General features: G+C 42.0%; 1 protein-coding gene across 4 annotated transcripts in view; it reads left to right on the forward strand.

The window, feature by feature from the left end:
• WDR19 (WD repeat domain 19) overlaps window positions 1-24,065 on the forward strand; it is a 99,731-nt gene that overhangs the window by 54,837 nt on the left and 20,829 nt on the right. For all 4 annotated transcript variants that reach the window (XM_021101110.1, XM_021101111.1, XM_021101112.1 and 1 more), the window contains exons 20-29: window positions 1,078-1,187; window positions 4,434-4,491; window positions 7,994-8,134; window positions 8,214-8,296; window positions 8,778-8,861; window positions 10,371-10,517; window positions 10,843-10,967; window positions 14,312-14,424; window positions 16,698-16,766; window positions 23,450-23,527. In XM_021101110.1, coding sequence (XP_020956769.1) covers window positions 1,078-1,187; window positions 4,434-4,491; window positions 7,994-8,134; window positions 8,214-8,296; window positions 8,778-8,861; window positions 10,371-10,517; window positions 10,843-10,967; window positions 14,312-14,424; window positions 16,698-16,766; window positions 23,450-23,527 — 1,008 coding nt within the window. The remainder of the gene's footprint in view (window positions 1-1,077; window positions 1,188-4,433; window positions 4,492-7,993; window positions 8,135-8,213; window positions 8,297-8,777; window positions 8,862-10,370; window positions 10,518-10,842; window positions 10,968-14,311; window positions 14,425-16,697; window positions 16,767-23,449; window positions 23,528-24,065) is intronic.

Consider the following 24,065-nt stretch of genomic DNA (forward strand, 5'->3'; position numbering starts at 1 on the left):
ATGATGTTCCAGTATCATTTGAGGGGGCGCCCTGGAATTTTCTGAGCTGGCCGGGTGCACACAGGAGGAACACGGCTGCCCTGGGGGAGGGAGACTTGAGGGGAATCAGGTCCCCTTAGCCCTTCTGCACTGGCTGTGGACACTTGCCACGTGCTGCTGGATTTGTAAGGGACTTGAGGGGACAGCTTCACAGCGGGAGAGGTGATTGGACCCTGTCGTTCCTTGAACCTCACTTTGAAGGCCGACAAGTTAGGTGGGTAAAGAGGTCAGAGGCAAAGCCCGACTGGCAGCCCTGCCACACACACAAACAAGGTGACCTCATGTACAGAACGAGGCTCTTTACCTCAGTGTCTGGATCTCTAAAATGGACACAAGAACAGCTCATTACAAAAGGCCTGGTTGTGAAAAGCCAGTAGGCTCCTGTCTTAGAACAGACTCTGGCAGAAACTAGCACTGGTAAAACGTTAACCAGTGTTCATTCTTCGCAAAGGGTGACTCAATCCGGGAGTGAAGCCCCAAAGACTAATGGTTTACTCTTTAATGGTGAGTTAGTCTGTGGAATTGTGTACCAGACACAGATAAAAGACCTCAGGAGCCAAGGAGAAAGACACAACCCCATTTTATTTATTTTGCCCTTATTTGTCTCACGATATAGGTTCAGGTTTTTTCAGAAAATTCTATCAACTCCTAAAGACTTTCCCACCTTTTTTTAATGCTCTCCCCACTAAGAGGAAATAATAATTTTAATTTAGTTGATGGAATTAATTCAATTTAATTTTTTCCCATGGAGGAAAATTACTGAAGAGAATAAGATTTTGTTTAGGATTGAGTTGGGGAGGGCCATGAACCCCTGGAAGAGTCAAGATGTTTTTCTCCCCAAGACCCAATTTTCACCCCTTCGGGACTCTGTCACCTACATTGGGAATGTATGCCATAGTAAGTTACTGTCTTTGGAAAGATCAAGTTTAATTTTTAAACAAAAAGTGTCTGTAATCACTTTTATTAAAACCAGCACTATAGAGTGACTGTGCAAAAATAATTTGCTATTTGAAATTAACATTTTTCTCTTCCTAATAGATGAGAAGGGATTTACAGCACTGGGACAGTGCTCTACAGCTGGCAAAGCGTTTAGCCCCAGACCAGATACCGTTTATATCAAAAGAATATGCTATTCAGCTTGAATTCACGTAAGTCCTTGTCTTTATATGTTTCAGTCCATATCTAATTACTGAATATCTTCAATTCTAAACTGCTGTTCATTATAAGGCCATTGATTTAATAATTGCTTCTTAGGTAGAAAAAGCCATATTAATTGTACATCCAAAAAAGCTTTTTGTTCTAACTAATGATGTCTTATCCATGTATTTATCCACCTTCATTTGCAGCATCAAAATCTAAGATTGGATCTAAGCCGTTTCTATATTTAGAGTCTAAATATTGTTTTAAATCACATTTAGCCAATAGCAGTTACACATAGCATCAGGGTAACTCTGCTTTTCTTAACTTACAGTCATGATCTTGACCTCTTTGAACACTTTGAGGATTTGCAATGTGACTTCAAGGCACAGTGAAAAATACCGGGCTTTGTTCCTCTTTGTTTAATTTTACACTTTTTTTAAATTGAATTGCACTGGAGTCCCTGTTGTGGCGCAGTGGAAAGGAATCCGACTAGTATCCATGAGGATGCGGGTTGATCCCTGGCCTCACTCAGTGGGTTAAGGATCCAGCACTGTCATGAGCTGTGGTGTAGGTTACAGACGTGCCTCAGATCCTTTGTTGCTGTGGCTGTGGTGTAGGCTGGCAGCTGTAGCTCTGATTTGACCTCTAGCCTGGGAACCTCCATACGCCGTGGTTGTGGCCCTAAAAAAATAAATAAATAAATAAAATGAATTGCATATGGATAAAAAATTCATGTTAATGTTGAAAATTAGGCCAGAAGCTCTTCACAGGAAGATATGCAGTGCTTGAGTAATAACCCTTCATGATGCACGATGAATAGGCTTCTCCAGTCTTTCCTTTGGAAATGCTGTAATCTATTCTGAGATTTTTAGAATTTTCTAGTGCTCTTAATTGCTAGACAGTCCTAACTGTCAGTAGTCTTAATTGACAGACTATACATTTTTATTTTAATGCTGCATGGAGGTGTAATTTTAGAAGCATTCACGATCCAATTTTAAGCTCACATTCAGCCAAGCTTAATGCTACTAATGAAATACCAGTTTCTTTTGACTTTAAAGGATACATTCCAATTTCAAAAATAGTAAAATGTGGGAAAATATTATTCTTTGAACAAAGGAAATATGGTTCTAACATTTGATTTTTTTAAAAACATAATTCCACTTTATTTTCATATAGACTTTAGATTCATTGAGAATATTGACACACAGATGATAGTTGTAGAAATTATTCCATCAAAAAGTACTCTTGCATTTCAAACAGGATATCTTATTTAAAATTTTCCATTTTGCAGATAAAAACTTTTTGGAGATTTTATTTCTTCTTCGTCAACAATTTAAATTTGTTACATTTCTGCCCCTTACAAAGTAAATCCATGTGTTAAAAAGGACAAATTGGAGAGTTCCCGTCATGGCTCAGCAGTTAACGAACCCGGCTAGTATCCATGAGAATGTGGGTTCAATCCCTGGCCTTGCTCAGTGGGATAAGGATCTGGTGTTGCCATGAGCTATGATGTAGGCCACAGATGTGGGTCAGTTCCAGTGTTGCTGTGGCTGTGGTGTAGGTCAGCAGCTGCAGCTCTGGTTTGACCCCTAGCCTGGGAACCTCCATATGCCGTGGGTATGGCCCTAAAAAGACAAAAGACAAATGAAAAAAATGAAGAAGAACAAATTGGAATCTTCGCGCAGAATAATACACGGGACAAGGCCTCAGTACCCTGGCCCTCTGTCTCTGTCCTGAGAGTGATGGGGTCTTAAAGTGAAGAGAAAAGGTTCACTGCCCTGGGAGATGACCCCCCATATGCCGTCAGAGCAAAACCCTCAAGTAAGCCCTGGGCCCATCCAGAGAGCTTCCATTGTCTCGTCATTCAGAGGAATCAAAGCTTCTGTAGCAAATTCTCAAAAACTGTCTCATTACAGCCAGAAGGGCTGAGCCACTTGAAAGCCTGTGATGTTTTTGATATTTTTTAAGCCTTTCTGCTCAACACTTGACCATGAAGCCACCCATTCCCAAAACATTCACTGCTATTTCTGTACTGACCCCTGGACCCTAATCTAAATATACACCCAGCCTCCCCAATCCAGAGACTTTCCCTCATGATAATAGTAACTAACTAGGTCTGTCTCGTCATCATCCACTATCCCAGTAGCCAGCAGCTGCTGGTTTTGATGCCAAGGCCCTGGGTCCCTGCTCAGTTCCAGCAGGTGGTTTCTTCATGCAGCCAAGACCTTGATTAGGTCAAAGCAGGACCAGTCTGTCAGCTGGGGGAAGTATGTAGCTCTCTTGTCTGGCATTAGAATAATGAGCTAGGCCTACATGAGTGTCCCATAATAAAGCAATAAAGTGAGTGAGCTAAAAGACCATCAAAATAGAGTAAGAGTGCCAAGGTCTTAATTTAGCGTCTCATAATTGGGCTTGTCCAAGAAAAACCGCAGCTTCCTGAAGGAAGAACTGTCAGGAGTCATCCATAGCTGTATTGATGTACTTTAGGTCCAAGTAGGAGAAATTTGCATTTGGGAGCATTGCTGACTGAGAAGCCCTGGGCTGTCCAAAACCAAGTTCTCAATCAGCAGAACAGCTCCTCCTTCAAAAAATTCCTTGTACACCAACAGATGAGGAGACTGAGGGAAATGAAAGAGGTCGAATAACTGGTCTAAGCTGATAAGCTGGAGCTCAAATAATGCCATTTTCAAAGCTGATCTTGGGCAAATCACCGATCCATTCCATCCCAAGTAATAAAAATTAATCGAGATAGTAAATATGTCTTCCGGTTTTGCAGATGCATATTAGCATCAGTCATGGGAATAGGGAGTAGCAGTATTTATATCATGTGTATATGATACTTTTTATCAGAGTAAGAACCAGGACCCCCAGAACGGTCATCCTCAGTGTTTTTCTTCATTTCTAGCCAGACTCTGTCAATACATACTGTACTTATTAATATTGTTTGGAAAAAACGTTGGCTTTTATGGTTACGTGATTGGCATTGAGTGCCCCAAGCAAAAGTGGCCCATAATATTTAATGTAGCTCCCCCAAATGCCTAGCATACTACAAAGTTAGTACCTCACAGTCTTAGCGTAATCTAGCTTAGTAATTATTTTTAAAGTACACTGCACTTGAAAGAAAGCGAACATAAATGTTGTGTACCACATCTTTTATGTGCTTAAGCAACTCAGTGACAGATTATCTTTTAAATCTTGTATATGTAAATAGGATACTAAAATGTGTATTAAAATTTACTCTGATTTTCTTTCAGGGGTGATTATGTAAATGCATTGGCTCATTATGAGAAAGGAATAACAGGTGATAATAAGGTAACCTTGAGTAAAGATAAGCTATGCATAACTATCTTTGGCTTTGTTGTTAGTTTCCTTTAAAAATAATCTTATTTGCATTGTATTTATTGAACATAGAGCAGGTTGAGCCTTTTTTCAGTTTATTAACAACTTTGCAAGGATATGCTTAAATCATTTTAAAAGGCGTTGAAATCTTAAAAACTGAAGTTGACAGTATTTTTATCAGTCTGAAAAAGATATATTTCCATTGCACCCTAAATATGAACTTTTTATTAAGGTTGTGAATAAAATTTTTATCCCTTCCCACTTAGAGATGAACCATGATTTTCATAAGGCTTTTCCTTATTACTCTTAAAAAGTTTTACTACTCAATATTCTCTAATAATGTATGTGGGAAAAGAAATCTGAAAAAAGAATGGATATATGTATATGTATAACTAAATCACTTTGATGTACTGAAACCTGAAACTAATACAACATTGTAAATCAACTATATTACTTTTTTTTTTTTTTTTAGGGCTGCACCTGCAGTATATGGAAGTTCCCAGGCTAGGGGTCAAATTGGAGTTGCAGCTGCTGGCCTGCACACAGCCACAGTCACACAGGATCTGAGCTGCGTCTGTGACCTACAGCACTGGATCCGTAACCCACTAAGTGGGGCCAGGGATCAAACTTGAGTCCTCATGGATACTAGTTGGGTTTGTAACCACTGAGCCATAATGGGAGCTCCCGAATAAATTTTTTTTAATTCAGTAACCACTTTGAAAGTGAATTCCCAGTCCACAAAAGTTTGATTTTCCATTGCATTCCTCATGCTGTGTCTTTTATGATGAACCTGGTGAGCATGTACTTTACTCCCAGTTCCAGCCCACTCTCCCATCCCAGAATTTTAGCTCAAGACACTATATTTTGTGATAAAAATGGTTGTTTTTAAATTAGGTGATAGCAAGATTGAAAATCTTTGTATTTTCTATTTTATACCTGGCATTTCATTATAAAAGTAATAACAATTTCGGAGTTCCCATCATGGCTCAGTGGTTAACAAATCTGACTAGGAACCACGAGGTTGTGGGTTCGATCCCTGGCCTCACTCAGTGGATTAAGGATCTGGCGTTGCCGTGAGCTGTGGTGTAGGTTGCAGACGCGGCTTGGATCCCGCGTTACTGTGGCTGTGGCATAGACTGGTGGCTATAGCTCCGATTCGACCCCTAGCCTGGGAACCTCCATATGCCACACGTGCAGCCCTAGAAAAAGACAATAAATAAATAAATAATAACAATTTCATTATAGTGAATTTGAAAAATCACCAAAGTATATTAACCTGCAAAGTGGGAGTTTGATGTTATCTCCTCCATCCATCCTTATCGGTGACCACTGTTCACTATCCCTCCAACCCTCACCTGTGACATGTGGAAGCTCCTGGGCAAGGGTTCGATCCTGAGCCACAGCAGTAACCTGTGCCACAGTAGTTCAATGCCTGGTCCTTAACCACTAGTGAACCAGGGAACTCCCAACACTCTTCATGATTTTATATAATTCCATCCAGAATCTCTTCAAATCATATAGATATGTATATAATAGGGATTTTTACTAAACATGAAATCATTCATTTCCATTCATTCAGTAAAGATCAACTGAGAATCTTGCAACAGTTTCCTTAAGGTCTTTCCAAATCAGTACATCTGAATGTTTTAATTTTTTAAGAACTTCTAAAATTTCATTGTTTGTATGTTTTTTCCTCTACCCACTTATCGAATTATAGTTATTTGCAGGTTTATTTCTATTAAAAAAACACTGTAGTGAAGTGAATATTTTGCCTAGCATATGTATCTACCTAAGACAGTATTTCTGAAGGATGTATTCTTTTTTTTTTTTTTTTTGTCTTTTCTAGGGCCACACTCGCAGCATATGGAGGTTCCCGGGTTAGGGGTCGAATCGGAGCTGTAGCCACCAGCCTATGCCAGAGCCACAGCAATACAGGATCCGAGCCGCATCTGCAACCTACACCACAGCTCACGGCAACGCTGGATCCTTAATCTGCTGAGTGAGGCCAGGGATCAAACCCACAACCTCATGATTCCTAGTCGGATTTGTTAACCACTGAGCCACGACAGGAACTCCAGAAGGACATATTCTTAGAGGTGGAATTTCTAGGTCATAAAAAGTGTGCTTTTAATTTTTCATATTGCTGGCTTGCTTTCCAAAAGAACTTGTAGTAATTGAACCAGTTGTCAGTCGTGTATGAAAGTGTCCATTTCCTCCACATTCGCAACACTACCAATCTTTACCAATTTTATCAGCAAAAAAAAAGCGTATTTCATTTTATTTTGCATATGCTTGATTTTTATTGAAGTCAAGCATGTTTTATTTATTCTTTGGCCAATTGTATGTTTTTTAATGAATTGCCTGGTTATATCCTTTGCTTATATATCTCTTGGGGTTTTAACGTGTTCTTCATGTGGCTGCATCAATTTTAGTTTGTCTTAGAGTTCCCATCATGGCTCAGTGGTTAACGAATCCGACTAGGAACCATGAAGTTGTAGGTTCGATCCCTGGCCTTGCTCAGTGGGTTAAGGATCTGGCGTTGCCGTGAGCTGTGGCGTAGGTCGCAGACGTGGCTCGGATCCCATGTTGCTGTGGCTGTGGTGTAGGCCAGCAGCTACAACTCCGATTAGACCCCTAGCCTGGAAACCTCCATATGCCGTGGGAGCGGCCCAAGAAAAAGGCAAAAAGACCAAAAAAAAATTTTTAGTTTGTCTTTAATTGCATTATTAAATATAGTCATCACTAGCCATATGTGGCCATTTAAGTTATTTAAAATCAAATATAAAATTCAGTTCCTCTGTCACAAAATAATTAAATGAATAAAGGTGTTATGTTTCATCATGCGAGTAATCTTCAATTTGCTTTTTCTCTTAATTTTATTCATAGCATTTATGTTATGTACCCAGTGTATTTTCTCTCACATAAAAGTTTATACCAAGAAGCCATACAAAGATAACGCAAGGTATTATGACAATGGGGAAGTAAAAATTTGGTCTTGAGCACAAAAGATCTAGACTTCGAAAGAAAAAGAATATAACTTTGCAACAGATGATTTTTCTTTTCTTTTTTTTCTTTTTAGGGCTGTACCCGAAGCATATGAAGTTCCCAGGCTAGGGGTCAAATCGGAGCTACAGCTGCCGGCCTACCACAGCCACAGCAATGCAGGATCAGAGCCACTCCTGCAACCTGTACCATTATTCATGGCAACGCCAGATCCGCAGCTCCCCAAGCGAGGCCAGGGATCAAACCCGCATCCTCGTGGATACTAGTCGGATTTGTTTCTGCTGCACCTCAACAAGAACTCCACAACAGATGAAGACTCAGTGTTATTTCAAAATCTTGAGTTTTTTTTTTTGGAAAAGATTAATGAAAGTAAACCATAAGCTTTGGGCTTATTTTAGATTTAATCGTTTTGCTGAAATACATCATTTTAAGTTAGGGTCTGATTTGTTAGTTACTCGCCTTCTAATTACAGGAGCATGATGAGGTGTGTCTGGCTGGCATCGCCCAGATGTCCATAAGAATGGGAGACATCCGCCGAGGGGTTAGCCAGGCGCTCAAGCATCCCAGCAGGGTCCTTAAAAGAGACTGTGGTGCCATCCTGGAGAATATGAAGGTCGGTTCTTTTGTGCATAAGTCTCATGGGGTCTCATACATATTAAATTTTGCATTTTGATGATCTCGTATTATTTTAGCAATTTTCAGAAGCAGCTCAGCTGTATGAAAAAGGTCTCTACTATGACAAAGCAGCATCTGTTTACATCCGCTGTAAGAATTGGTAAGACTGCTAAAATTTGTTCTGCGCAGGTACGGAGATGCATGTGTGTCAGTGATCACCCCACTGGTTTCCTCGCTGCTCCTCACACCTCTCCACCTCTTGCCTCTATCCAGACCCTTCCTCCATCTCCTCTTCTTAGATGAGTTCCTGTTAACAGTTCTTTTTCCAAAGAACAGTGCATTCATTCCCCTGGTTTGATATGGGGAAATCCCTGATCAGATAAATTACTAGAACAAAAAGGCCCTATTGCCTCCAAGGGGTTAATGAACTGACCTTCATTTTCCCACAGAGAGGGGGCTGGTAGGGCCGGGAAGGCGGGGGCCGGGGAAAAAGCAATTAAATATTTTACCTATAAGGGCCAAGATTTTTTAGAGATCATGATAACTGTCTTTTGACTCCTAAAAACTAACAACTGACAGTAGGAAGCTACTTTTGAAGCAAACGTAATGCTGAAATTAGTCTCTTAAACCTGCCTTTCTAGGGCAAAAGTTGGTGAGCTTCTGCCTCACGTGTCTTCTCCAAAGATTCACTTGCAGTTTGCCAAAGCTAAGGAAGCAGATGGAAGGTTCGTACATTTTCTCAATTTTATACAAGCTTAAAAGAGTAGTATTTTATAAATGGACTATTTTATTTGCAACCCTCTAGGAGAGACAAAGCAGGAAAAGAAAACCTCTCTGCCCCCTACCGAGCCTGAAGTACCAGACTATTAAATTTTTCCCATACTTGATGTACCTCAGTTGATCCTCTAGGTATTCAGAGATGGGCTCACTATGTCATTTTTTATTTGAGGATTAAATATTGGAAGTTGAAATTTTGATACAATATGGCATGAAAATGAAGTTAGGCAATAGTCATTTTATTAAGGAGGGTAACTTACGGACACAGAGGAAAAGAAAAGTGAAGAAATAGGAATTCTACACCTATGGCTGCACTATTTAAGCTGTGAAACAGTATTAAAATATAGTTATGAACAGTCAATATCCTAAACATGCCAAGATTTCCTGCAATTAACGTAAGAAATTCAAAGGCACTGGGAGGAAACGGGCTAAAGACAAAGAGTCCCAGAGAAGGAAATACAGTTATGAAATTACATTTCATGTAAACATGAAAAAGTTCTGTCTCACTAAGAGTAATTAAATTAAAGCAACAGCATGTCATTTTCACCTGTCACTTTGGGAGAAGATTTATTTTACACTAATAACCATTCTGTCAGAACATACTGGCTGGGCATGACTAATGGGACCATAAATTTCTAAAGCCTTTCGAGAGTTATTGAGCAATATGTATTCAGAGATTTTTAAAGGTTATTTGCTTCCATTTTTAGAAGAGTAACCTTAAGAAATAGAGATCCAGAGAGTTCTCATTGTGGCTCAGCAGTAGCAAACCCAACCAGTATCCATGTGGACATGGGTTGGGGTCAATCCCTGGCCTTGCTCAGTGGGTTAAGGATCCAGCGTTGCCATGAGCTGTGGTGTAGGTCACAGATGTGGCTTGGATCTGGCGTGGCTATAGCTGTGGCATAGGCTGGCAGCTGCAGCTCTGATTCGACCCCTACCCTGGGAACCTCCATATGCCTTGGGTGCAGCCCTAAAAAAGACAAAAAAGGAAAAAGAAGTAGAGATGTGCACTAAATGTCCTGTAAAGATGGAAAGAGCTGGAGAGCTTATGCGAACTAAACGGAAGCCTTGAGCTCCATCTAGAGGTCCATGCACAAAGATTTTATATGTCACTGTTAAGCTCTAATTGTGAAAAGTTTTATATTTTCTGTTTCCTAAAATAAGCCTACGTTACTGTTACCGTATTTCCACTCAAAAATGGAAAAAAATGGAATAGCTATGGCTCAGATAATAAAACACAATTCAATATTGGTATGTTACTATTAGTTTATCAAACATCTGAAACAACGTATTTTTGTGACATGGTTCCTGGTATGCTTTCTGATAGGAAACAAGTTCAAGAAAAAGCAGCAACCACCGTCAATAAAAGAGAAAAGTGTCCCAAACATTTATTGACATTTGATCCGGCAAGTGTGGCAGTGTTAAGAAAGTTAGTCTGACTTAAGTGTCTTTTATAGATACAAAGAAGCCGTTGTGGCTTATGAGAATGCAAAGCAGTGGAACAGTGTAATTCGCATCTACCTGGATCACCTCAACAATCCCGAAAAGGCTGTCAGGATTGTCAGAGAGACCCAGTCCCTGGATGGAGCCAAAATGGTAGCCAGGTAACACAGTGCATTCATATTTTTGGATTTCCAAAGATAGCCTTAAAAGAAAGCCACCACTTCCCTTTAGTATCAAATAAATCAATTCAAAGGAAATATTTATTCTTTTCTATTTAAAAAAATTGTAAGTGTTTAAATTCAAAATCTGCTTGTTTTGGTCAGTGTCTAAGAGAACATTTTCCAAATACGGGCATATAGTATAGAGCTGCAGTTGACTGAATACAGTTTTCTCTTTAAATGATTTCTTATGGTCGAAAAAGATTTTCTTTTGTAAATGACAAGCTTCTCTTAACTGAGTCAAGCTAATTAAAGTACTTTATTTCAGGTTTTTTCTCCAGCTAGGTGACTATGGGTCTGCCATCCAGTTTCTTGTCATGTCCAAATGTAATAATGAAGCTTTCACACTGGCTCAGCAACACAACAAAATGGAAATCTATGTGGATGTTATTGGTAAATATCATTGTTTTCCCTAATTTCTCTTAAAGATTTTATCATAGAAACACCTTGACCCTTAGGATCTAATGATCAGATTATACAGTATATCCACACTCATGTGCACAGAGTTTATATACAGACCCACGTGTAGCTCTATGTTACTTGTTCAGTTTCAAGATCCCTCCTATCACCTTAAAAGGTGAGATGGAATTCTAAGACCATTTTCAAAAATTAAGGTGTTTGGAGTGACTTCCACAAGAGGCCAGATTTCCCAAATCCTGCTACTGATCGACCAGGGGTAAAGCAGGATTCTAAAATGAAAGTAATAGGAAAGGCAGACAGATTTTTGAAAAAGTAAATGTTTTCATAAATTTTTAAAATTGAATTATAAATTAAAAATATAGGATTTATTCGATGAAGAGGGATATACACAAGACGTCATTTTTATTGTTTTAATTTTGTAAATGGTTTTTCTTTTTTCCATTATAGTTGGTTTACAGTGTTCTTTCAATTTCTACTGTACAGCAAAGTGACCCAGTCACACATACATATATACATTCTTTTTCTCACATTATCCTCCATCGTGTTCCATCACTAGTGACTAGACACCGTTCCCAGTGCTACACAGCAGGATCTCATTGCTTATCCTCTCCAAATGCAATAGTTTGCATCTGTTAACCCCACAAGATGTCATTTTAAAGTTTTTTTTTTTTTTTTTTTTTTTTTTTTGGCCATGCCCATGGTATGCAGAACTTCCCAGGCTAGGGAATGAACCTGTGCCACAGCAGTGACAATGCCAGATCCTTAACCTACTGGGCCACCAGGGAACTCCCATTTTTATTTTTTAAAGATTTTGAAAGTCCAAAAGAAAATTGTATATTCTGATAATATCTCCTTGTAGGTTTTCTTCCCATGTTTGTAATTATCCTTAGAAACTACTGGAGTTCTCTTAAAGTGGTTTAAGGATCCAGCATTGTCACTGCAGTAGGTTGGGTCACTGCTGTGGCATGGCTTTAGTCTCTGGCCTGGGAACTTCCACATGCTGCCAGCAAAGCCAAAAAGAAAAGAAACTACTGAAATAATTTTCACTTTATGGACTATATATAACATTATTCGTGGTGTGACTTTTCTTTTTTTACTGTGGTACAATAACATAAATGTACCCTTTTCGCCTCTTTTAAAGTGTGTAATTTGGTTGCATTAAGTACATTCACGTTGTTGTGCAACCATCACATCTGTCTCTAGAACGTTTTCATCATCCTAAACTAAAACTTGGTACCCAGGACACAGTAACGCCCATTCCCCTCACCCCGCAGCCCTGGTAACCAGTGTTCTACTTTGTCTCTATGAAATTGACTATTCATGGTACATCATATAAGTGGAATTATAATATTTGTCCTTTTTTTAATTTACAAAATGTAAGAATTGATGGTAGGATTCATGGGAACTTTTTTCAGTCTTCAAGGGAAGTAATAGGTAAAAAGCCTCTTCTAACATCTTAGGAAGTCATTCCGATAAATAGAGACAATAGAGAGCTGGAGAAAGAACAGAAGGAGAAAAGCAACATTGCAGTTATTAATGTTTAACTTGACAGATGACCTTTTTGTCCTAACATTGTAGATCATTATCGTGCTAAAGCATTTCTGTTTGTCTAATTTCACAAGGATGTGGCTTATCCTATAAAACACACACACGCACACGCACACACACACGCACATGCACGCACACACGCACTCCAAAACATAACACATACTTTTCTTCACCTTTCTTTTACCACCTTCTCTTATCAGCTCCTTATCTGCCTTGAGCTGGAGGCACAGGGCTGTTCTTACCAACTTTGTGTCTTCCTGGGCCTCCAGCTCCCATGGTAAATGTAAACGATGCATTGGAACTCCAGCAGCTTTGGGGTCTCAGTAGCTGCTTCATATGTTTAGGCCTCAAACCAAAAGAAAAACCATAAGAAAGGGAAAACAGTGATTATCTTTAAATGGTATCTCTTGTCCACTCGAATATCATCTTCCTTGTCTGACAAACACGTACAAACAATTGTTTAAGCCAGGCATTGCTGAGAAAGGGAGATGGATTACATTTGCACGATGGTTAAACTTTGCTCCTGGTTGTTCTGAAACTAGGAAAATCCTGGCTTGTTCCTGTTGTTAAGGAAATGAGATTGAGGAGTTCCCTTTGTGGCTCAGTGGGTAACGAACCCAACTAGAATCTATGAGGACTCAGGTCCTGTTTCTGGCCTTGCTCAGTGGGTTAAGGATCCGGTATTGCCGCGAGCTGTGGTGTAGGTTGCAGACATGGCTTGGATCCCACGTTGCTGTGGCTGTGGTGTAGGCCGGCATCTGTAGCTCTGATTCAACCCCTAGCCTGGGAACCTCCATATGTCTCGAGTGTGGCCCTAAAAAAACAACCAAAAAAAAAGGGAAATGAGATTTAGACTCTTAAAGAATGATAAAAGTTGAAGTTCCCATTGTGGCTCAGTGGGTTAAGAACCTGATGCTCGCTCTCTGAAGATGTGGGTTTGATCCCTGGCCTCGCTGATTGGGTGTAGGATCCAGCATTGCTGCAAGATGCCGGGTAGGTACAGATGTGGCTCAGCTCCAGTGTGGCTGTGGCTGGCGTAGGCTGGCAACTGCAGCTCCACATGGACCCCAGCCTTGGAACTTGCATATGCTGCAAGTAAAAAGAAAAAAAAGATAAAAGTCACTAAGTGTAATGTCAAACTATGAACTAGATTCTTACAAAGCCTCCTAATTTCCTCTCCTGATTGTGTGAAAAGAAGATGGAACAGAGTTGATTCGTGGGGTTGTTGTTATGGCAAACGTGTTTTGTGGTGAAAACTGACACTGATGATGGTATCTGACACATGGCCTGCAGAAGTTCCCTTGGTCAGGGACTGAACACGCACCACAGCTGAGATCCATGCCACAGCAGTGACACCACCAGATCATTAACTCACTGAGCTGCCAGGGAACTCCTAGGTCTTATTTTTAGGTTAGCAATTAAAGGTAAACAAGGGGAGTTCCTGTTGTGGCTCAGTGGTTAACAAATCCGACTAGGAACCATGAAGTTGTGGGTTCAGTCCCTGCCCTTGCTCAGTGGGTTGACGATCCGGCGTTGCCGTGAGCTGTGGTGTAGGTTGCAGACGCGGCTCGGATCCCGCGTTGCTGTGGCTCTGGCGTAGGCCGGTGGCTACAGCTCCGATTCGACCCCTAGCCTGGGAACCTCCATATGCCGCGGGAGCGGCCCAAGAAATAGCAACAACAACAACAAAGACAAAAAGACCAAAAAAAAAAAAAAAAAAAAAGGTAAATTTTTCTCAGAATATTTTACTCAGTGAATCTCTGTTGTAGGTTCTGGAGACACTACTAATGAGGATTATCAAAGCATTGCTTTATATTTTGAAGGAGAAAAAAGACATTTTCAGGCTGGAAAATTCTTCTTGCTATGTGGCCAGTATGCACGAGTGAGTATTCGCCAAGAAAACATACTTTGGACTCCACAGGGGTTATGAGAGGAAATTCCTTAGACTAGATTAAGCTCCCAAACACCTGGATTTGAAATCTCAGACTCTCCCTTACAAGCCTTCGCCTCTCTCCCACCCCCACCCGACCCCCTGTCACATTCTGGGTCACCGCTCTCACAGCTCGCTCTCTCTGTTCTAACCACCATCAACTTAATCCAGAGCTGGGTCATCTCACTTTAGATTATTGCAGTGGTTTCCTATTTTATTTTAGCTTCTCTCTCAGTAATGCATCCTTCATTTTGTTCCCCTGTTCCCCTGAAGCACCCTGAAAGCGGGGGTGACGGTGGTCAAACAGGGGAGCCCGTGGGTTAGGGCTGTGCGTTCGCTGTGCGACAGGCTCAGGACTGCGGGACATCGGCTGCCCACCTCCAAGAAAGTGTTGCCTCTCAGGAATTGGGGTCCCCTCCTCTCAGGTCAGAGGATTTTTCACCAGGAACCGAAGTCTGGGTCAGTCTTAAAACATAGGCCCAGACGTTTGGAGAACATCTCACTGGCCAGAGAAGTAGGTCTGTGTGCGAATTCGGCCTCAGGCCACCAGTTTGCTTTTCTGGCCTCCTAGGCACTGAGTGTAAACGCCTCAGCTGGTCCTTGGGAGAGTTTCCGCAACTGACCAACCAGCCTGAACTTGCCAGGCTGGCATCTCACTTTTTCCACTGAAGAGTCCTGCCCTCCCGCCAGCCTTTCCCCTCCGGGTTCTTCTGTGCTCCCCCCCATGCCGCCACCACAGACCTGTTCATCTTCGAGTCCTTTTTCTTCTGTGATTCCTCCCAGATCATCCTCATGTTTAATCATCTTTTCTTCCCCAGAGCGCCCATAAAACTACCTGGATAGACAACAGGGTCTGACTGTACAGCACAGGGAGCTATATCCAATCTCCTGGGATAGGCCAGGATGGAAATAATGTAATATATATATATATATATATATAAAATATGACTGAGTCACTTCTCTGTACAGCAAAAATCAGCACAACATTGTGAATCAACTATACTTAAAAACCTGGCAATACTTCCCATTTATTTGTTTCTCTCCTTTTTTCTTTTTTTTTTTTTTTTTTTCCTTGCTTTTTAGGGCCATGCCTGTGGCATATGGAAGTTCCCAGGCTAGAGGTTGAATCAGAGCTGCAGCTGCCAGCCTACAACACAGCCACAGCAGTGCCAGATTCAAGCCGCATATGGGACCTGCCTTGCAGCTTGTGGCAATGCTGAATCCTTAACCTACTGAGCGAGGCCAGGGATCGAACCCACATCCTCATGGATACTAGTTGGGTTCATAACCTGCTGAACCACAATGGGAACTCCCCCATTTGTCTCTTAAGCTTTTATAACTCTTTTTTTTTTTTTTTTTTTTTTTTTTTGTCTTTTCTAGGGTTGCACTCACGGCATATGGAGGTTCCCCGGCCAGGGGTCCAATCGGAGCTGTAGCCGACAGCCTACACCACAGCCACAGCAACGCCAGATCCTTAACCCACTGAGCGAGGCCAGGGATCGAACCTGCAACCTCATGGTTCCTAGTCGGATTCGTTAACCACTGAGCCACGATGGGAACTCCAGCTTTTATAGCTTTAAGCATCTTCATAGGTGTGGTGATATGGTGTTCGGGATTAGACGGCTATGGCTTAAAATAATTGGTTCCTTATATTATTGTCACATCACCTAGATCTCACCAATTAGACTAAACCTGCTACAAAAAGACAGTTCACATACTGTCCTTCTTGGTATTTTCCACAGCGTCTAGCACAGTCGAATATACAGAGCAGCAGGTTGTCAGTAAATATTTTTTGCATGAATAAATGAATGAAAATAATTAAATCTTTCTACTGAAAGAGGGCACATTTTTCATTCTGATTTCATTTGAAATCAGAACTAGATTATTCACAGTGTCAACTGGATACTTCTACTTTTTAAACTACACACAACTTTTTTTTTTTTTTTTTTTTGTCATGCCATGAGAACTTCCAGGCCAGGGATCAAACCCAAGCCACCGCAGCAACCCACAGCACAGCAGTGACAACACCAAGTTCTTAACCTAGGCCACCAGGGAACTCACACACTCAACCTTTTAAGTATATATTTTTTTAAGTCCCCGCACTGTGTAAACTCATGGTTAAAAAGAAGATATTTTCACAAGCCAGTTACTTTGTGTGTGTCAAAGCTTTTTTTCCCAATATGAAAGCAGTCTGTAAATCAGTTGCTATACAATTCTCATTTCAGGCACTTAAACACTTCTTGAAATGTCCAAACTCAGAAGATAATGCTGCATTAGAAATGGCAATTGAAACTGTAAGTAAACTCTGTAATGAAACATTTAAGAAAGCTAATTTTTAAAAACTTTTTGAAGAAATTTCCAAACATTTACAAAAGTAAACCAAGCAGTGTAACAAACTCCCAGGTACCTGTTACCTCATTTCAACAGCTGTCAATACATGGCCAATCTTCTTTTATTCATCTCCCCACCCTCTCTCCCTATATTATTTTAAAGCAAATTACAGACATCATGTCATTTCACTTGTGGATATAAAACCTGTCTCTAAAAGATAAGAACTTTTGGATTTTCTTTTAGGTGTAATTTGCATACAGTAAAATTCATGAATCCTAAGTATACAACTCAGTTTGTCTTTTCATAGATGTATACCTGTGTAACTCCCACCCAGACCAGGCTCCCCAGAAGGCCCATTCATGTTGCCTTCCAATCAGTGCCCCTCACCAAGGGTAGCCACAATTCTGACTTCTATCCTTATAGAGTGGTTTTACTTTTTATGAATTCCGTATATGAAATCGTACAAATGTTCTCTTTTGTGTACAGTTTCTTTCAGCCAGAGTTAAGTCTGCAGAGGCATCTGTGTTATCAAGTGTAGAAATAGGTCATTCTTTTTCATGGCTGTGTAGTATTCCACCCTTTGATTGTCACAATTTCTTCACCATCATTTTCTGTCTGGATATTTGGGTTGTCTCAGTCTGGGCTTATTATGAATAAAGTTGCAATAAAGCTATTCATCTCTTTTGATGGACATAAAACAGTTTTGTCGGGTGTATTTGGGAGTAAAATTGTTATGTCATAGGGTTCATATTTTCAGCAAGAGTAGATGTTGCTAAACATTTTTTTCAAAGTAATTGTGCCAGTTTCACTCTACCAACCTTGTAAAAGAATATAGTTGGTCCCCAACCTCACCAACGCTTATTCGTCTATTTCATTGTAACTACTTTGATAGGTGTGTAGTGGTATCTCATTTTTTTTTCCTAAAAAATAATGATATGGAACACTTTTTCATATGTTTTTTGAATATCCACTTTTATGAAGTTATGTTCAGATCTTTTTCCTAATTTTTAATATTATCATCTCATTCTTACTGATTTGTATGACTGTGTTATTACATATTCTGGATACAAATCTTTTCGTCAGATAGATGCATTGTTGTAACACGTATCAGTACTTCATTCCTCTATGGCCCAATAATATTTCATCGAATGCTGCACACATTGTGTTCATCTGTTCATCAGCCGATACATGTTTGGGTTGTTTCTCCTTTGGGGCTATTATGAATAATGCTGCTGTGAACCTTTGTGGACAAGCTTTCGTGGGGACATGTGTTCTTATTTCTCCTGGGTATATACCTAGGAGTGGAATTGCTGGGCCATATGTTAAGTCTGTGAATAACATTTCGAGGAACTGCCCAAACATTTCCCAAAGCAGCTGCACCATTTTACATTCCCAGCAATGATGTATTGTGGCTCCAGATTCTCCAACAATACGTTCTTGATATTGTCACCTGAAGTCATCTGATATTGTCCCTCTGAGCCAGTTCAGATTTCCCCACCTGTTGCGTAAATGCTTTTTCACGCTTGGTGAATTCACATCATATCCAAATAACGTCCTTCAGTGCACGTAGTTTATATAAAAGTGCCTTAAGTCCCTTTTATCAAGATATTGTTCTTTCCCCATCTCCCTCTCTCCCTCCCTCCAGCTCCTCTTCTCTTTTCTTTTTCTTCCTCCTCTTTCTTCCTTCTTTCTTCTCCCTTCTCCTTTTTTTCCCCTTTCACTTTACCCTCTTATCATCTATTGTTAAGAAAATGGGTTATTTGTCTTGAGAGATTCCTGACATCTTTTAGATTTAGCTGATTGCATTCTCATTTCTCTACCTCCTCCGTATCCAGCTAACTAGTAATTAAATATGATGTTCAATTAGACGTGGATTTGATAATGTTGGAAACACAACCTCATAGATAATGCCGTGGACCTCTTATTTCATCACGTCAGTCAGCCCGCATCTTAGTTCAGGTGGCCTTAACACAGTACCACAGACTGGGTGGCTTAAACAACAGAAATTTGTTTCTCACAATTCTGGAGGCTGAGTCTAAGATCAAGGAGCCAGCTGATTTGATTCCTGCGGAGGCGGGGCATAAGCATTCAGTCCATAACAGCCCATAATTTTTATCGTTTCACTTTTTATGGTGTCAAGATTGACTATTGGGGGAGTTCCCACGGTAGCACAGCAGGTTAAGGATCTGGTGGTATCTCTGCTGTGGTGCAGGTTCTGTCCCCAGCCCAGCGCAGTGGGTTAAGGATCTGGTATTGCTGCAGTTGGGGCATAGGTCTGAGCTGTGGCTCAGATTCGGTCCATGGCCTGGGAATTTCCATATGTCCCACCCCTCTCCAAAAAAAATGAGTAATGGGTGTGGGCATGGAGGTATGTTCAGCTTGATGCGGTCATTATAAGGATTCCCATCAGTCTTTCACCTAGTGATTTTAGCAGCCAATTAATTTTTAATACCTAGAGCCATTATTTCATTGGGGGTTGCAAAAAGATATTCTCATTCTTTCATTCCTTTTGAATTCCATATCAGCTATTTGGTTACCCTGAAAAGGAAAAGTAAGGTAAATACGTGATTATTTTTTTGTTTTTATTTACTAGATTTCAGAACAATAAGTTGGTTCCCTGACATCCTCCAAAAGTAACTAATGAGGTGATTTTGTTCATTATGAACTCATGGATTTTTAGTGTAGTTCATGTATTTCAATGTATTGCAGTTGATACTATTTTTGAGGCCTAAATTGTCCCTTTACTTTTGACTTTTTTTTTTTTTTAACATAGTCCTATTAGTCCTTGACAGTTTCCTTGCAGGTACAAGATATTACAAATCCCATTTGTTCTTTTTTTTTTGGTCTTTTGAGGACCACATCAGTGGCATATGGAGGTTCCCAGGCAAGGGGTCTAATGGGAGCTGTAGCCACTGGCCTACGCCAGAGCCACAGCAACGCAGAATCCGAGCCTCGTCTGCAACCTATACCACAGCTCACGGCAACGCCAGATCCTTAACCCACTGTGCGAGGCCAGGGATCGAACCCTCAACCTCATGGTTCCTAGTCATATTTGTTTCCACTGCGCCACAACGGGAACTCCCCATTCATTCTTTATCTTTTTTTTCTTTTGGCCGCACCCAGTATGTAGAATTTCCCAGGCCAGGGATTGAACCCACACCATGGTTGGGACCCAAGCTGCAGCAGTGGCAGTGCTGGATCCTTAATCCGCTGAGCTACCAAGGAGCTCCCAGATTGTATTTCTTGTCCGAGCTCTGGAACCAGCCATTTCTCTAAGGAGTTCTGATTCCTTTTAGTGAGAAATGTTATTTAGAGATTATAATTTGTGTTCTAGGAATAGTCACTGCTCCTGAGCTGATCAGTGTTTCTAAGCTTTTTCAGGAAGAATGTTGACATTTTTATTGTGATACCAAAATTAGTATTAATTTTTCTAAAAGCATCTGAATTTGGAGCTGCAGGGGGACTATTAAAGAGTGGAAATGATTCTCTGGCCATTCAAAACAGGCTATTCTTTAAAAAAATGGTTTCTTTGCTTTTCTCTGCACATCCACAGCAAATTCTAAGACCTACACCTCCAGGAAGCCAGAATCAAGACTCCCAGCAGCTCCCAGGAGTATACCTCCCACCTTTTTATCAACAAGAGACGGGGACTCTGGCCCCAAACTCAGAAATCCAGAAGGGCTCCAACTTGATTAGTTCAGGTGTTCATTACAGGCTCGGTCAGCTGATAATTCCAGGGATGGACTGTCATGCCTGGGCCAGTTGGGTCCAACCCCCACCTAAACGTTCCTACCTCTGTGGCCATGGAAGTGGGGGTCCTCTAAATACGGCAGTCCCACTAGAAGCCCATGGTTGACATGGAGGCAGGAGCACTTCTCAGAATAGTTGAAAGAGGCAACATCAGACAGAACTCTAGATGTCCCTTACAGCTATCAGATTTCTCTCCCTTTATTGGTATTCTTCAATCCTATACTGAATATTTTACTAAATTTTATTAAGGTCGGGGACATGTCTTTAAAATCAACATATTCATATTCCGCATGCAATTACTGGGATTACTCGGTAATCCCATTCCAACAGATCTCTTCTGAACTTCACTACTGGGTAATTTTTTTTCTCAAGTCCAGTTTGGACGCACTTTATTCCCTAGCTCCGGTGGCCTGGCGATTTGTTCCCAGGCTGTCCTTGACAGATCACGGCATCTTAGATCTCCCTGGAGGTGATCCAGTCTAACTTCCATTTCACCGACGAGGAATCCGAGGTCCCGGAAGACTGTAGGACCAACCTAAGATGCCCAAGTGGAGAGGACTCGAGCTAGGGCTGAAACCTAAGTCTTCCTTCCAACCCCACTGCCCGTCACACTCTGCTGGGCCTGTGCTCTGCGCTACAGCCACACTGGCCACTTTGACCTGGGGACTTGAGGTGCCCCTCCCCTTGTTCCTTCGCTCCTGTCACCCACACCTGGCACACCCTCCCTCCTGCACTCCCTGCCCTTCAAACGCCTGCTCTTCACGCAGGACCCACTTCACACTCCACTTCCTATACAGCTTTTCCCGAACTGACCTCCGGATGAAATTTCGCCCTCCCCAGAACCCGGTTAAAGTGGGTGGAACCTCCCTCACTGCTGCAGTTGAGCCCCTTCGGGGGACTAGCTCCTCAGGGTCCAAAGCCCATCTCTTTACAGAGCGTTGGGCACAAGGTGGAAATAGTTACTGAAATGAACCCACGTTGGCCCCAGCTCAGTGGAAGCGCCGTGCGGGTGATATTAGTCTCCTTCCCAACCCTCCAGTCCTTCATCTCCTTTCCACCTTGAGACCCCCTTCCCTGAAAGAAAATCCCCTTTATTCAGCACTTGCATCTTTTCACAGCCTCTGCATTTGTACCTGCTGATTCTCAACCAGAAGACGTAGCCCTTGATCATCTGAGACCATCTTAAAAAACATTCCTCCTTCACCCACCCCCATTCCCATCCTTTATACCCTCCAGGTTCTAAAACACCTTCTTGGTGTGTATGTTGGCCAGACGGATGGGGGGGCAGTCACAGACCCCTGGCCGGGCACCATCCCCTGAGCCAACCCGGTGGGGAGATGGACCACACAGAGGCCATTCGCTGTGCGGGGGCTGCTTTCCTCTTTGCACTCCACTTCTGCCTTCACCACCCCCGAACCCTTCTCTAAAAGGGGCTCGCTGATCTCCTTCTTGCTAAACTCAGGTCTCTCTTCTCAGCCTTCACCCTGTTCCACAGGATGGCAGCATTTTATACTGTCAGGCCGCATCGTTCGTGAATTTTTTACTCCCTTCAAACCAGGCTCCTTCTGGCTCTCCGGCTCTTCCTCAGATGGTCCCTCTCAGCCTTCATCACAGCATTCTGTCTCTTTTTTCTCTTTTTTCTTTTCTTTTTCTTTCTTTCTTTCTTTCTTTCTTTCTTTCTTTCTTTCTTTCTTTCTTCTTTCTTCCTTTCTTCCTTTCTTTCCTTTCTTTCCTTTCTTTTCTTTCTTTCTGCCGCACCTGCAGCATGTGGAAGTTCCCAGGCTAGGGGTTGAATCGGACCTGCAGCTGCCGGCCTACACCACAGCCACGCTGGATCCGACCCACATTTGTGACCTACACCACAGCTCACAGCAACACCGCTAGCTCCCCGACCCACTGAGCGAGGCCAAGGATACTAGTCAGTTCCTTAACCACTGAGCCACGATGGGAACTCCTCACCCCCTTTTTTTAAAGACGCAAGACTCTTAAGCCTCCTCACCTTGTTGGTAATTGTTCCTACTAACTACACCAACATCTTTCTGTCCTCCAGTTTGGTAAGGAATTCTCCTGATCAGCACTTCCCCAGACAGCGGTGATTTAACTCTGAGCTTTATGGAGATGACTCGCAAATGTAGCTTTCCAGGCCAGAGTGCTCTCCAGGATTCCAGCCCACATTTCCAGCTCCCTGCCCTCCTCTGGGACCATCCCAGAAGAGGGCACGTGTCCCCGGGGAACTGCTGGAGAGGAGGCACTGGGCAGGACATTGCTGCTTAAGGCCTGGTTCCTGTGCTCAAGCTGTTACTCCCTCTGTGTCACAGTCATTTATCCTAAGCAAGTTTTTATTGAAACAGCCAAGTATATTCTCTCTGTGTGTCAAAATAACACTACAGTATGTATGTATATATTTTTTGCTTTTTCAGGGCTACACCTGCGGCATATGGAAGTTCCCAGGCTAGGGGTCAATTCGGAGCTACAGCAGCACAACAGCACAGCCACAGCAGTTCGGGATCCAAGCCACATCTGCGACCTACACCACAGCTCACAGCAATGCCGCATCCCTGACCCACTGAGCGAAGCCAGAGATCAAACCCACATCCTCAAGGATACTTAGTCGGATTCATTTCCACTGTGCCACAGTGGGAACTCCAGCACTGCAGTATTTTAATATAGCAACTTAGAAAGCTGTAGCTTCTAAGGATGGGTTTTGTTCATGGAGACTCTGCAAATGAATGAAGACAGACCCCGCACTTAGATCCTGTTTCAGGCACTTGACTATAGGTGTTTTTACACACTTTAAGAAATTCCATCTCCTCAGCGGAAGATTATTTGTCCTTCCCCATCCCCCCTTCCTAGGTTTAAGATGCTGAACTTAACTGTTTCTTTCTCTCCCTGAAAGGTTGGTCAAGCCAAGGATGACGTGCTGACCAGTCAGCTGATAGACCACCTTATGGGGGAGAGTGATGGCATGCCGAAGGTACTCGGGTTCTTCTCTCCGCGGGCATTCTGAAGTGTCTTACGTATGGTTAAGAAAACCTTTTTCTTCTGCTGTTTTTACCCGTTATGGCTTTTGCATCAGAGACTTACAAAATTTCCTCTCTGGGTGCAGCGTCAGGTCATGTAGACAGACCCCGCATTTTAGATATTTATGTACATTCCCTCTTTGTTTTTATTTATTTTCTATTTTTGCCTTTTCTAGGGCCGCACCTGCGGCATATGAAGGTTCCCAGGCTAGGGGTCGAATCGGAGCTGCAGCCGCCAGCCTACACCACAGCCACAGCAACTTGGGATCCGAGCCTTGTCTGTGACCTACACTACAGCTCACGGCAATGCCGGATCCTTAACCCACTGAGCGAGGCCAGGGATCGAACCCGCAACCTCATGGTTCCTAGTCGGGTTCATTAACCACTGAACCACGACAAGAACTCCGACATTCCCTCTTTGAAATGGGCATCACCCTCTGTGAAACAGCCACACCCACTGGGTAACCGTCCTCATCACCCACAATTTTTCTC

Source organism: Sus scrofa, chromosome 8 (assembly GCF_000003025.6).
Source record: "Sus scrofa isolate TJ Tabasco breed Duroc chromosome 8, Sscrofa11.1, whole genome shotgun sequence".
NCBI lineage: Eukaryota > Metazoa > Chordata > Mammalia > Artiodactyla > Suidae > Sus > Sus scrofa.